The sequence below is a fragment of the Lathyrus oleraceus genome, chromosome 3 (assembly GCF_024323335.1).
Source record: "Lathyrus oleraceus cultivar Zhongwan6 chromosome 3, CAAS_Psat_ZW6_1.0, whole genome shotgun sequence".
Classification (NCBI taxonomy): Eukaryota; Viridiplantae; Streptophyta; class Magnoliopsida; order Fabales; family Fabaceae; genus Lathyrus; species Lathyrus oleraceus.
In genome coordinates, this window is record NC_066581.1 from 9,729,333 (window position 1) to 9,745,414 (window position 16,082).

Here is a 16,082-nt window from a genome sequence, read left to right on the forward strand (position 1 = left end):
GAAGCGAGAAAAAAGAAAAGAAAGGTATTAAACCTATGTTTTTTATTATTGTACTCGCCAAGAATTCAGAATCTTGTGCCTATTTATTCTCATGGTGTAATGAGAAAATCAGAGCTCTGTAGTTCATGGTAGAAAAAGAACTGTTTGTTGGTTGCTTTTAAAGAGTGATACTTAGATCTCACTTTAGTGGTTAAACCTTTACTTGTTGCTCGCTCTTGGAGACTGAAGTCTTTGTTTGTTTCGCATCGAAATGGATAAGCATACTCGTTTCTGAAAATGATTTTCAAAGTCGCGCAAGGGCGGAAAACAAGTTTGATATGTTTGAATATTTTTGAGTGATTGACGAATATTCAAACGGTAGGCTAAGTGCGACCATCACACAAATATTCGGGAAAAGGAAGAGAAAATTTATTTCACCCCAATCAGTTTTCAATCGGATTATTTAGGAAATTTGTGTGACGAATCAAGTCGTGTTTCTTCAACGGACGCAAGTATTCGAACGCTGGGCTAAGTGCAACCATCACACGAATACTCAGGGAGAAGAGGAGAAAATTACTTCCGTCCTAATCTTTTTTCATCCACGAAAGAACTAACTTGATTCAGTTATTTAAAAGTGTTTTTTGCTGCAATTGACAAATGTTCAAACAGTAGGCTAAGTACGGTCATCACATGAACATTCGGGAAACGAAAAGAAAAATATTTTCGCCCCAATCCTTTTTCAATCAAATTATTTATCGCGAAAAAGAGTTTGAAAACGGACAATTTGGCGTTAGATCAAGTGTTTGAAGTTGATTATGATTGAAATTGTTTGAAATTGATCAAAATCATGGTGAAATGTTTTACATGTGCAATATAAGAGGGATTACCTAATTACTCTAAACGCATTGAAATTGATTAAAGAAATAATCAAATAAACCATTTAATAATTAATTAAATAGGATTTAATCAATTAATTAAATAAAATTTAATCAATAAACTATATACTAACTTAAATTAGTCACAAAAAAGTTAATAAAATAAAATAAATAATAAAAGAAAATTAAAAGAATAAAAATAGAAAAAGAAAAATTATGTTTACTTGATAGCCATTGACAACAAGAGAATCAAATATGTTACTAAATAATGTAGTGAAACTAATGGGTTAACTGTTGGATATTATATAAGTCAAATGCAATGTAACTATGATCAGAAGCATGTTTGGAGAATAGCTTATTTGAGAAGCTATTTGGAAAAGCTACCAGAATGCTGCAGGAAAACCAGAAAAATACTTTTGTTTTTAGGCTGTTTTTGTTTAGCTTTTGTTTGTTACTTTGTTTAGTGTTAGTAGGCACTATATATACATTTTGTAACATATTGAATGAATTAATGCCATATGATTTTTACCCTCTCAATTAATCTCTATTCTCTCTAAACTTCATCTTCCCCAATCCTCCAATTTCACCAAAATTATCCATTACCTCCATTGATTCACATACAAGCTTTTGTGCTTGTTCCAACATTTGGCATCAAGAGCATTGGTTCCGATCCTATTCCGCTGCAATGTCCGTTTCAAACAACAAGATCCCCACCAATCTTCCCATTCTTGATTCAAAGAACTACAACAAATGGTGCAAACAAATGAAAGTTTTGTTTGGCTACCAAGACGTGCTCAATGTGATTACTACCGGTGTTACCCCTCTTGTTGAAGAGGCTACAGCTGCCCAACAAGCCACTCACAAAGAAGAGAAGAAGAAAGACTACAAGGCTCTCTTCTTGATACATTCTTGCATCGATGAAGACAACTTCGAAAAGGTTGGTGATTGTGACTCGGCGAAGAAAGCTTGGCATATACTCGAGAAGGCGTATGCGGGAGTTGACAAAGCGAAGGTGGTGAGGTTGCAAACTCACAAGAGGCAGTTTGAATTACTCCAAATGGAAGAGAAGGAAACGGTCAACGATTACATAACGCATGTGACGCGTTTGGTAAATCAAATGAAGGCTTGCGGTGAGTCGGTTTCGGAGGAAAACATTGTGTCGAAGGTGTTGCGTTCTTTAACGGCAAGATTCGACAACATTGTTGTTGCGATTGAAGAATCGAAGGATCTCAAGACCATGACGAAGGATGAACTACAAAGTTTATTGGAAGCTCATGAACAAAGGATGGATGAAAGAGGAAACGATAAGGCAAAAGCGGAAGTAGCTTTGCAAGCTCGTTTCAATGAGAAGAATAAGAGATCGAAAGGGAAATGGTCTTCTAGAGATAAGAAGAATTTCCAGAATTTTGGTGGAAAAGATCCACAAAATTCAAGAGGACAAAGAGGAGAAGGAACCTCCAAGGATGGTAGTCAAGGCAACTACAATCCGCTCGACAAAAGTACCAAGAGATGTTACAATTGTCAAAAGCTTGGATATTTCTCAAGAGATTGTCGTTTCAAGCGCAAGGAGAGTGATGTGGATGAAGCTAAGGTTGCTAGGCAAGAAGTGGATGATGATAGCACACTTCTTGTGGTGATTACGGAGGAGAATAATGGCATGGACAGCAGTAGAAAGTTGCTGGACAGCAACTACTGCAGTGCAGAAAAAGTGCAGAAAATGCGTTCGGAGAAAAACGCATTAGTAACGGTTCGAGATGGAGTCCAAGGTAGTGATGAGTGGTACTTGGATTCTGGTTGTTTGACGCATATGACGGGTAGAAAAGATTGGTTCGTGAAGATCAATCAAGCCACGCGAAGTAGAGTGAGATTCGCGGATAATACGACTTTAGCGGCCGACGGTGTCGGTGATGTCTTGATCATGAGGAGGGATGGTGGTCATTCCTTGATCAAGGATGTTTTGTACATTCCTGGAATTAAGTGTAACCTTTTAAGCATTGGCCAATTACTTGAAAGGAATTACGCAATTCGCATGGAAAATAAAGTATTGCGCGTTTTGGACCAAAATGGAGTTTTGATCCTTAAGGCTCCTATGGCTGCCAATAGAACTTTCAAGATTGAGTTGAAAGTTATGGAGCATAGGTGCTTAGCTACTGCTGCAAGTCGTGAGGAATGGTTATGGCACTACCGTCTCGGTCATCTCAACTTTCGTGATCTCGACGCGTTACAAAGACATGGTATGGTGTCCGAGCTGCCAAGGATTAATATTCCAGCTGAAATATGTGAAGAGTGTGTTCACGGGAAGCAACACAAGAGTAATTTCAGCAAGGATGCGGGTCATAGGACCAAGCATCACCTTGAGGTGGTGTATTCCGATGTATGCGGACCGATGCAAGTCAATTCCTACGGTGGCAATCAATACTTTGTCACGTTTATTGATGATTTTAGTAGGAAGTTGTGGATTTACCTCATTAAGAGGAAGGTTGAGGTGTTTGAAGTGTTCAAACGGTTTAAGTCAATGGTTGAGCGTCAATGCGGTAAAAAGCTCAAAACTCTCAAAACGTCCGGTGGTGGTGAATTCACATCCGGTGAGTTTATGAGCTATTGCAATGATGAGGGGATAATCCATGAGGTGGTGCCTCCCTACACTCCACAACAAAATGGCATTGCGGAGAGAAAAAATCGGACAATCATGAACATGGTACGAACCATGTTAAAAGGCAAAAATTTACCGAAAGAGCTTTGGGGTGAAGCGGTATCTACAGCTGTCTATTTATTGAATAGGTGTCCGACAAAGAAGCTGGAAAAGATAACTCCAGAAGAGGTATGGTCCGGATTCAAACCGAGTTTGAGTCACTTGCGCGTTTTCGGTTCGGTTGCGTTTCGACACATTCCAAGACAGCTTAGAAAGAAGCTTGATGATAAGGGTGAGAAGTTGTTACTTGTTGGATATCATCCTACCGAAGGCTACAAATTATTTGATATGAGTAGCAAGAGGATTGTGGTAAGTCGGGACGTGATTGTGGACGAAATCCGGACGTTTGACAGCAAAATTTCTGCTGTTTCTGTACAGGAAATCGATTTACCAAATGAGGTAATCGATTTCCAGCCCGTGACAGAGCCCCCTGGTGCTGCTGGAAGTCAAAATTCAGGCCCAGAAATCGATTTCCTGGGAGGAAATTTGAATTTCCAGCCTATTAATGATCCTGGACAGCAACCATTCGCAACGGAGGATGGTGAAACGAGTAGACGACCAACGAGGCAGAGATGTATGCCTCAAAGACTCCGAGATTGTGAGGTATTCCGTGATAGCGAGATCAATCATGATGGTGATCTCATCCATTTTGCTTTAATGGCTGAATCCGAACCGGTGAATACGGAGGAGGCATTAAGCGATCCAAAATGGATGAGTGCAATGAAGGATGAGCTGGAATCAATTGAGAAAAACAATACTTGGATGTTGGTCGATTTACCGAAAGGTAAAAAGGCAATTGGTGTGAAATGGGTCTTCAAGGTGAAAGCAAATCCGAAAGGTGAGATAATCAAGCATAAGGCTCGATTCGTGGCAAAGGGATTTTTGCAAAAGGAAGGCATTGATTTTGATGAGGTATTCGCACCAGTTGCAAGGCATGAAACCATCCGGTTAGTTGTTGCGATTGCAAATACCAACAGCTGGCCGTTATATCAAATGGACGTCAAATCGGCATTTTTGAACGGTCCATTGGATGAAGAGGTGTATGTGGGACAGCCACCGGGTTTTGTTGTTCAAGACCAAGAGGCAAGAGTCTACAAGTTGAGGAAGGAACTCTATGGTTTGAAACAAGCTCCAAGAGCTTGGAACAAACACATAGATGGTTTTCTTAACGATATTGGTTTCAAGAAATGCGTGTCCGAGCATGGGGTGTATGTGAAAACGGGTGCTAGCGAAGGGGTGATCATTCTTTGTCTATATGTGGATGATTTGTTGATTACCGGAAGTTGTGAATCATACATTTCAAAGTTCAAGCAAGAGCTTATGAGGGAATTTGAAATGATTGACCTTGGTGCTATGACATACTTCTTAGGCATAGAGTTCCAAAATACAAAGTTGGGGCTGCTCGTGCATCAAAGAAGGTATGCAATGGAGATCTTGAAGAGGTGTGATATGGAGCATTGCAATGCTGCCACAACTCCATCCGAGGCACGGTTACAACTATCCAAGAGTGAGGAAGAGCAAGATGTGGATCCAACTCAATACCGGAGATTGGTTGGATCATTGCGTTACTTGTGCAATACGCGGCCTGATTTGGCGTTTAGTGTCGGTATTGCTAGTAGGTTCATGGAAAAGCCAAAGGTATCACACTTGGCAGCGGTTAAGAGGATCCTTCGTTATGTGAAAGGTACTCTTGGCTGTGGAATTTTGTTTCCGGCAAGTGACACGGGCAGAAGTTGCAATTTACTTGGATACACCGACTCCAATTGGTGCGGAGATAAAGACGATCGAAAATCAACGGTGGGTTATGTCTTTATGTTCGGCGGTGCACCAATCTCTTGGTGTTCTCAAAATGAGCCGGTGGTTGCTCTCTCTTCTTGCGAGGCGGAGTATATTGCAGCTTCGATGTGTGCATGCCAAGCTGTGTGGCTTGTGAATCTGTTGCGTGAGCTGGACAGCTGCACGAGAGAGGGAGTTTTGTTGTTGGTGGACAACGTTTCAGCCATCAACCTTGCTAAGAATCCCATAGCACATGGGAGAAGCAAGCACATTGAGATGAGGTTCCATTACTTGCGCGATTTGGTGAGTTCTGGACAGTTACGTTTAAGCTACTACAGAAGTGAAGAACAAGTCGCGGACTTGTTGACGAAATCGGTTACAAACGATGTTTTCAAGCGACTCGTGGTGAAGTTGGGGATGAAGAACATCGAGCATTTGACTTAAGGTGGTGTGTTGGATATTATATAAGTCAAATGCAATGTAACTATGATCATAAGCATGTTTGGAGAATAGCTTACTTGAGAAGCTATTTGGAAAAGCTGCCATAATGCTGCAGGAAAACCAGAAAAATACTTTTGTTTTTAGGCTGTTTTTGTTTAGCTTTTGTTTGTTACTTTGTTTAGTGTTAGTAGGCACTATATATACATTTTGTAACATGTTGAATGAATTAATGCCATATGATTTTTACCCTCTCAATTAATCTCTATTCTCTCTAAACTTCATCTTCCCTAATCCTCCAATTTCACCAAAATTATCCATCACCTCCATTGATTCACATACAAGCTTTTGTGCTTGTTCCAACATTAACTGTCTCAAGTGATTCTTCTATGACTAACCTTGATAATTGTGGATGGAGTCAATTGAATTACCACAATACAAGAAACCAGAGTAAAGCCCATTGAGCAGAATCCACGACCAAAACTCCAAAGACGATGCTTGATGTAAATAGACACAAAATCAAAAAAATTGAATGCATTGAAAAGCACCTGTGAGGTAGCATCATTCACTACACACTGGCCAAATACAAGGTTGTATAGTGAAAGTGTCTCGTCCTAGTTTAGTACCTACAATATGGGCACAAAATTTGTGGCAGCAAATACTGCAATGCGGGTACTGTTCTTTCCTTCTCACCTGTTGTGTGAGTTCTGCTGCATTAGAGAGAGTATGTTACGTGAAAAATAGGACGGTTGGGATTGGTTATCGATGGAAGAGAGAAAGTTGGTTCTTATTTTGCAGAAAAAAGTTAACGATGAGGCCCTTGGAAAAAATCTGAGCAAGACTTTTTCAATTGCTCTCCTCCTCAATTTCAGTAACATTAAACATATCAATTAGGGTTTCTTCTAGTTTTTTAAATGAACAAAAAGGCCATCTAAATATTTTAAGAAATAAAGAGTTAAAAATAAACAAATCAAATAAAAATTAAACCGTTCTATATAACTGAAATTGAGTCTAAACGAAAAAAATAGAAAATTCTATTCAATTATTTCAAATATTTTGTTAAAGAAATAAAAAAAACTCAAAATGAATAAAATTTGGGTGCAAAAAATGTCTGAAAAACTAAAATGAATGCACTAAAATGATTAGTATGAAATAATTTTTTAGAAAACAGACATGATTTGATTAAATTTATGAAGTAAAAAATGACCGTTTAAAAAAGTTCAACCTGATCAAAATGCGACCGAAAAAAGAGTCGATAAAATAAAATGAGCACAGCAGGCTAAACTACGTGAACCGTAAATTAATACAACTGATGTCTGCAAGCTCGACTTTGAAATTTTTCACCTGCTATTACTTACATTTGAGAATCAGTTCCACCGGTCGATCTGTCTGTAGATCCGAAAATTTATTCTAATGATCATGATTGACTCAAAACAATGCATGAAGTGGTCAAAATGCATGAAATGCAATTGAATTAATTTTTGAATTTAAAACTAATATGAAAGTTGATTGAATTTCGACTTTTACTGAACTGATGAATGACTGGACTATGATGCAAACGCTTCGACGAATGAATGTTTGGGGGAAATTTGGGGTATGGCACGAGGATTGTAATTTAACAAGAGAATTACTTGTGAAATTAAGTAATTAAATGGGGATTTTCATTAAAAAAGTGGTTCTAAAATGAAAAATTAAAAAGATGAAATTTAATATGCGAAAGGCGATTAGGTCTTAATTTTCTAATCTCCTTATTTTTACCTGTTGATGAACTGTGTATCTATTGATTTTCAATTAAGTTATTATCTCATTGGAAATTAAGAAAATCACTACACCCAATTCCTTGGTGTGTGGTTCACTAACTTATAAGATCATCTCATAATTCCTTAGGCAATTAAAAGTTAAATTAGACGTCCTAAGTGTGTTAATTCATAAGCAACAACTTCTAATTACTTATCCCTAGTTAATTACAAATTTGAATAAATTGCATATATTAGATAAATAGACTAACGATCGGGAATTCTTAAATATCTAGATCAATTTGTACGCCTCGAAGCGACAAAAATCAGTAAACATAAGAACCACTTAAATAAGATAATTATATATTAATAATAATAATAATAATAATAATAATAATAATAATAATAATAATAATATTACTCAATAAATCTCAACCAGGCACATGATCCAACAGAGTAAAAATAAGGTTCATCTCAAAAAGACATAATCTAGAAAAACTTAGCTACTCATTAATAATTTAACAAATATCATGAATTGATAAGTCTTCATCATCAAAATCTATGAAAAAATTTCTCTCCAATGACTCAAATGTGCTCCAAAATCTCCCCTTGAATATCCCTAGTCGTCACTTTCTCTCTAAAATTCAGAACACTTGAAAAAGTAGTCAAACAAACCTTTAAATTAATATATATATATATATATATATATATATATATATATATATATATATATATATATGTCAGCCAAAAAGCTTATCATCGCGCCACGACAAGTCAGTTATCACGCCACGATGCAAGCCTCGTCGCGCCGTAATTGAATGAATCGCGGGCGCGAGAATTCCTGAAGTAATTCCTTCGTTTTCTTCACAAATTTCACTAAGTCTTTTTTTCTTCTTTCCATTGACTTTTTGCTCAATTCTTCACACTTTTACATGGCTTTTGATCATTATTCTTCTTAATTTATCGGAATTTCCTCATAAAAAACACGTAATGACGACTCTCATCACAATCCCAAACATGAATTGTTGTTTGTTCTCAAGTAAATTGTCTACACACTGTATTTTACCATAATTAAAATGTGTATCTTTACCAGTGAATGTCATTTTTTTTACCAATACTTCGGTTTCCTTCTTCAATCGAATCAACTTGGAAAAGTTCTTCCAACATAAAAGTACTCAACTTGTCTCTCATCTCACAATTTTGTACTTATTTTGATAGAGTAATCACTCAATCAAAATACAAAAGCATTTAACCATAAATTTGAAAAAAAATTAATCAAATCAATCAAAGACATATTTAAACACACATGGCTTTTGGTCAATCTTTACACTTTTAGATGACTTTTGGTCATTATTCTTCTGAATTCATCTGAATTTCCTCATAAAAATCACATAATGACGACTGTTATCAAATGATATGGAAAGGTTTTATGATCATTTGAGATGAAGATGTATAGCAATGGTTCAATAAATATTTAAAACATACAAATGTTAATCGATTTACTCACAAATAGGTTAATTGATTTACCTTACCCCCAACATTCAAAAATTATGCGAAAAATCACTAGGTTAATCAATTTACATAATATAGTTAATCGATTTACTTAGTCAAATTTAGAATGATAAATCGATTGACATAAGAGGGTAATCGATTGATCTTAATTAAAAACCAATTTTTCTTCAAACAGAGCCATTGTAAATCTATTGATATATATGAGTTAATCGATTTACCTAACTTAAAAAATTTTACTTAGAAAATTTTCTAAGTTAAAAATGTCATTTTAAAAATAATGCATGTAATGATTTTGAAACTTTTTCTTTGAGCATCTAAGAATTATATATATCATATGAAAAATATATTGTATCTTAAATTATCTTAAATTTCTATTGATTGATCATTTCATTTCCTTGAATCATAACCTTGAAAAAGTTTTGCCAAGAAACTTTAAATTTGTCTTGAAGATTCATTTCTTGTTGAATCTCTTCCTTCTTCCATATATATGTTTTTATCAAAATATTTTCGTAAGATATTTGTTTTCATAAATCTCACCTCTTATGTAGGATTTGACCTCCAAGAATTCAACAGAACCGCCACTTGGCCTTTGGGCCGCATGGAACTAATTGTTTACATTCAGAGAAAAATATATCTGGAGAATCATGAAAGTGTGATTTCTTGTAGTATATTAAAAAATGTCTACAGTTGTATCAACGTTGAAATGTGTGTTGTACTTTCCATTGCAAATTTAAAGATGAAATATTACATTAAGAAATAATTGCCATAGTTAGTGCTAGTTTAGAAGTCGAAAGACTGTGCTTGCTAGCCTCTTTCAAACATCCATGAAAAATAAAAAAAAATTATATATTACTTAGTCGGATCACGTAAAAATCTAAAAATGTCCTTCAAATTATGAAGATACATCTTCAGATGCATCTCATACAACGTAATTCATTCGCTTTTGAACCACATAATAGTTTAAATTATTCCGAAAATACATTTTCGAAATATCTCCAAAATTTTATTTTTGAACATTATAAAACATTTATAGAAAGCCTTCACTATATTATCCAAAATGAAAGTAGCAGCGACGTTGTGCTTCGACGTAGCCTAGAACGTTGGTCTAATATTGTTGAAGTGGGAGAAGAACAGAACATGTTACTTTATTTGGTTTTGCGAGAATGAATTATTGTTGTAAACAATTATTTTTTAAGTAGTAGGTTGAGGGTAATGAAGGCAAAGGGATTGTGACCAAAAGATCTTTGTGAAGAGGGAGAGTATAGAGAAGGCTTTTACTATAGATCAACCTCGTTGCTACTTTCATTTTGAATAATATAGTAAAGACTTTCAGAAATGTAGTTTTGTTCCGAAATAATTTAAATCATTAAAATGAGTTTTGTTCAAATAAAATGAGTTTTGTTCAAAAACAACTAAATTGTGCATGAAATACGATTTTTGGATTTTACATAAAAAAAATCCACATGAAAAACTCATGAAACTGGCCTCTTTCCAACGGACTCGGACAAGTTTTTTTTTTGTGATAAGACCATAGTATAGTATATAGGATACATTAAAAAAATACACGGGAAAAAACTCATAACTGGCCTCTTTCCAACGGACTCGGACAAGTTTTGATAAGACCATATCTAATAAAAATGAAGAGAAAAAAAGCTCTTTCAACACTCTAACTTTGCCTAACTTCAGGCATTGCTTGTTGAGAATTGTAAAACAGAGAAAAAAGGGAGGGAAAAGAGAGGTGTAGGGGCAGTTCCCTCCACAAAGTCAATGGATTCTCTCCCCAATTAATGGAACTCCCTTAATTGTTAGTGTTTTTTTCCTTAATACATACAATCCATCTGTACATAATTATTGGTAGGTTCTTCCTTCATCTCATTTCAAGTGTTTTATTTAAACTGGTAAATCATTTTAAATAAAACACTTAAACTAGTAAATCATTTTACATAAAAACATTTTGAGCAGGTAAACACAGTCAATACTACGTGGATATACTTAAACTGAAGGTCTCTCAAGGACAAGTAAAACATACTAGTACTTAAACTGGTAAATCATCTGCCCCAAGTTCTCTCTCTCACACACAGACAAGTAATCGGTGAATATACATGTCACGCTGGAAGTTATAAGATGCTATTGAGTTCCAAAAACTATAATAACTATCCAAGAAGCTGTTCTATTCTGCTCCTCTTTTTCATTAATCATCACAATCCTTCTGACAGTGAGAAAACCACAGGAAGATTTGTGGCTTAGTTCATGAATTTACTCATTGGATCATCATGATGTACTTTCTTCATCCTGTATGCCTCCATGTCCTCTTGAGTAACCTCATCATTCCATTTTACATTATATTTACGCTTCCTCTCATCTTTCTCTTCTCTCTTTCTCTGATCCTCCTTTTTCAGTGCATCCGCAAGCAATTTTTCATCCAGAACTAGGTCCTCTGGGACATCACTTCCCCATGTAGCAGGCCTTTTCTCTTCTACTGGTGTAGGATCCTCTGTAACGAATTTATGAATATAGTTAAAAATCAAGATGCAAAATATGAACAGTCAATTATCAGAAGAAGAAATTAATAACAACTAGAGAGAGGCAATGTGGGGATATGGTATCAGCATACGAACCTGCAGCAGCTTCTTTACGAGCAATATTAGCTCTCATAAGATCATTTGCAGCTTCAGCAGCCTCAATACCAGCAGTACCAGTACAATAACTATTACGTATTGTCTGCTTGCAGCACTTAAATCCCCATTGGTGATCCTTCCACCATGAACCCCAAACAGTTGTGTGGTTGTTAATGTAAACATCTTCTTCATACTTGCTTCTGGGGATTGCAGCTTCCTATTAGAGGCAACAGATAAATAAGTTATTATCATCCTAACGACCGGCAAAACATAAAAGCACAACGCTTACAATTGAACAAAAATCAATAGTGAAGCCCTGAGGAAATCAACAGATCATTTATAAAATCCAGTTATATCACAAAGAAGTGCTTCAAGAAAGATTGATATGCAACTTAAATTTGGGAAACAACAAAGATATAGAACGCATGTCATACCTGTCCCTTAATAATTCTACCAGCACGATCATACTCAACTTGCCTCTCACTCTGACCAAGCAGAAGTTCTCTTGGAAGCTTGTCATCATCAGCTGCATTGCCATACTTCTCGATAATAGTTTCCTTTGTTTGAGATTTCAATTTGTCCTTCATGACCTTGAAATTCTTATAGAGCAATTCGGCTTGGGAAGGAGCTGCTTGCATGTGAACATCTTGTCCCTTGTCAAATGCTTCCCAAGCATGGATGTTCAAGTCTTTGAATTCCAAAGCTTGACCACTATTTCTATATTGGTTATCACCCTACAGAACATAAACAAATTTTAACCTAAATACAAGATTCACATGCAAAAGCAATAAAAAAAGAAATCAAAACATCAAGTTTCCTGAAATAATTAATCTTAGAGACAAATTACCAAGTAAAACTTTTCATTTGGATCAGCCTCGGGAAGGGGATCTTCACGCATGGACCTGGTCTTGGGGTCATAATGGGCTGAATTTACATCGAGATTGAGAAGATATTTTGCAGTATCCTCTCGAATTCGTAGATTCCTGAAGGTTTAAGACATTTCAGTTATAATCCATGTAAGAAAATGATAGAAGTGTTAATAGTATACATGGGACCAATCAACCTGGTCTTGCAATTTTACAAAGATAGCCACATAACAATTACCTAACAGTTCCTGTACTCCCACCACCTGTTGTTCGCACACGCTTCTCAACCTTGGCAAAGTCCATTTGTTTGCTTTCATCAACCTTGGCCTCATCTACCCTCAAATCATCTTCGTCTTCAGCCTCATCAATAGCAGCGCCCTCATCATTTTGGTCGCCCTTCTCCAATTTCTCCAGCTGTTGTTCCTTCAAGTACTTCTTTCGAGCATCATCTCTGGCTTCATATCTCTCAATCACACGGGCGTAGGTTGATGCATCATACCCATTCCATCTATCTCGTTTGCCATCATAGTCAAGCTCAAAAGTTTCCACCTTTTCATCAGCAGCAATGTGTTTGTTTGTATGTTTTGCTCCTACTTTTCGAGGTCTTTCCATGCATGCCTTGGCAGCATGTGTCATTGCTCCACAACTATAAAAAGAAGATGAATATAAACATAATAACCTAAACTTGGGATAGGAAGGAAATCTAACTATATGCAGAGACAAGCAAGGCTATCAAACTCTAATAAAACCAAACAATATAAGATCCCTAAACTAAGTTAAGTAATTAGCTATAATACTTATAAACCTAATATGCAGTGCAAAGTAGAAGCAATTAACCTCAAACATATAACAAAAAACAGCCAAGAGGTGATTTTTACAAAGATCATGCATTTATTCAAGCTTGTAAAGAAACTATAAATTCTTAGTTAAAAGATTGTGTGGGTTCACTTGTATTAGTTGGACAGTATTTATAAACAAGCCGGTAACACAATTTTCATAGTCATAAGAGAGTTTGACAACTACTGAGGCACAAACACAGCCCAAGACAGATGTAGCCAAATAGCAAATCTCATTTTCTTAATATGGTTATAGACCACGTCACAATAAGCATCCATCACATTAGGAGCACAACACAACACACAAGCCTCTCGAAATTGTGAAAAGAGATCACTTACTTCTCACATGCGCCTTTCCTATACTTGCTGGCCTGAAAAATTTTAGCACCTCTATCGTACCATGATTTGGTGTAATTGGGATCAGATTTCCATTTCCTTTGATGTTTCAAACTCTACATGGGAAGAAGAAAACAACAGAAGAATATGTCAATTTTTATATGTCAAATACTAGTAGCTCAACAACTACCAATTCAATTTCCTACTTGCATTATCCCTTTATGATTAATTGAAAGATTCAAAAGACTTGCACTACATTGAGATTTATACCAATTTCTAAGTAATTAATTAGGAATTAGGAATGTGTTACTGTTACAAATAAATAAAATATACGAGGGAGGGGAGGGAAAAACTTACAGGTCTCTCAGCATTAAGATACCAAGGTGCAGATGACATATACTGAGGAATATGAGGATTGATTTCCTTCCCATCTTCATCAACCTCAGCAGGTGCAAGCCCAGCCTTACGGGCTTCCTCAAGCTCAATCTGTTTTCGATGATCTTCCCTTGACTTGAATGCCACTACAATCCATGCCATACAAATTCAATAAACATGGACAAACCATCTAACTAAGGCACAAAGAAAATAACAAAGTGCATGACCATTTTTAAATCAAAATTAACAAACCCTAACCCAATTTTGTACCAAAAAAATATATATTCTTTACGAAGTTACCATTGTTGTATCATTAGTAACGCAACAGAGTACCAATTTTTGAATTGAAATCAAAATGCGATTTAATCTGAATTAAATAAAACAATAAAAACTAATTAAGGGGGAAAAGACCTAATCGATCTGATCGATACACAAGTTGTTCAGCATGATCCTAATTTGGTTTAAAAACAATAATGGAGTAATAGAAAGCGAAGTTGGTAGCGGAAAACCTAAGAGAATCAGAAATCCTAAAATTGAATTGAATTGAATTGGGAAAAGGAGATGATTTACCTGAAGCTGTTGCCATGATGTGATATGAACGCAGAAGAAGGGATCGATAGAGAGTTTAGGGAAGAAGATGAATGAAAAATGAAATAGATTCACTCCGAATTCGGTAGCTTGGCGGTGATTGTTCTTCTTATCTCGGTTGATTGTTTTTTTTTTTTGGGTACAAAGTATCTTTATTAGAGTTTATAGGAACTATATTGGGCCTTTCCATAAGCCCGTATAAATTATATTGGGCTTTTTCTATGAGCCCGTATAAATTAGAGGATGATAGTTTTACCTGTCATACCCCATTTTGTAAAAAATGTCAACTTTGTTCTTGTATCTTGTTAACTAATTTATCATTTTATTTTTTATTATTTATTCAAAATTTCTGAAAAATTATATATAGAGAGAGATAACATTTAAAATGAAATTCGGTATCTAACTTTTGTATATTTAATAACTTGTAATAAGTTATCTAGTGTGTTTTTTTATTTTATTTTGGGCAACTTAAAAAATGTGTATGATATTATTTTTTATTTTTAATATACCGAAATATTTAGCAAAAGGTTTTCAATTTAAAAAATTTGTGTATCGGAACTCTTTATTTTAAGATACCTAATATTTAACTATTTTTGATATAGGAAGACTTAATGAAAAGTCATTTGTCAGAGTAAAAAAAATTACTTTTTGTAGAGTAACAAAATAAATAAATAAACACATTTAGAAAATTAAAAAAAAGAAAAAAAATTGAAACACTTTTTGCAAGAATTTTGATGTCTAAAAATGACTCTCAATTGGAACACTTTCAAAAAAGAGTTTTGGTGCAATATTTTAATAAACCGGATCCTTCCAAAAAGAGTTTTGGAGTTTTTCGTGTACCAGATATCATATCCAAAGTGTTCTGATAAATGAAAAGAATTAGATAACTTATTCTTTCAGCTCGATTTGTTGAATGTGTATCGGATAATTTGTAAAAATCATTTTGATAAACAAATCTTTTTCTTTATTTTGAAAGTCATCATATGCAAACGAGAGAAAAGGTGAAAAAAAGAAACAAATAAAGGATTTATATGAAGATTTTTTGGTTTCAAAAAACATATTTTTGGAATAGAAGAATAAATGAAAAAGTATGAGATAAAATTTTCTTCTCACACAAAGGAATGTCCCGCACTCTTTTAGAAAAATCAAAATTGCTATTAAATTTTGGAAATACTTTCAACACATCTCATATACACAATATTCTTTATATTTTTTAGTAAGTGAGTTAGGGATTTTCATCATGGTTCATAAACTCCACTTAACCAACCACATTAATGGTTTGGTTCAACTTGCAATAGTCACCCCAATAAAATTACAATTAATTATAAAAACATCTTCAGTTTTATTTAAAATTAATTTAAAATCAGTTTCCATTTATAAATTGATTTATAATGAGTTTGTATTTATAAACTGATTTTTAATCCGTTTGTATTTATAAATTGACTTTATATTTAA

General features: G+C 35.0%; 1 protein-coding gene across 1 annotated transcript; it reads right to left on the reverse strand.

The window, feature by feature from the left end:
* Positions 1–10,935: 10,935 nt before the first annotated feature.
* LOC127132100 (pre-mRNA-splicing factor SLU7-A) lies at positions 10,936–14,764 on the reverse strand. The gene is made up of 8 exons (XM_051060973.1): positions 14,610–14,764; positions 14,022–14,185; positions 13,668–13,780; positions 12,731–13,138; positions 12,474–12,609; positions 12,061–12,360; positions 11,627–11,843; positions 10,936–11,502 (listed from the first exon to the last, which is right to left on the reverse strand). The coding sequence occupies exons 1-8, from the start codon at positions 14,623–14,625 to the stop codon at positions 11,252–11,254; spliced, it is 1,605 nt and encodes a 534-aa protein (XP_050916930.1). The 5' UTR covers positions 14,626–14,764; the 3' UTR covers positions 10,936–11,251.
* Between the last annotated feature and the right edge of the window lie 1,318 nt (positions 14,765–16,082).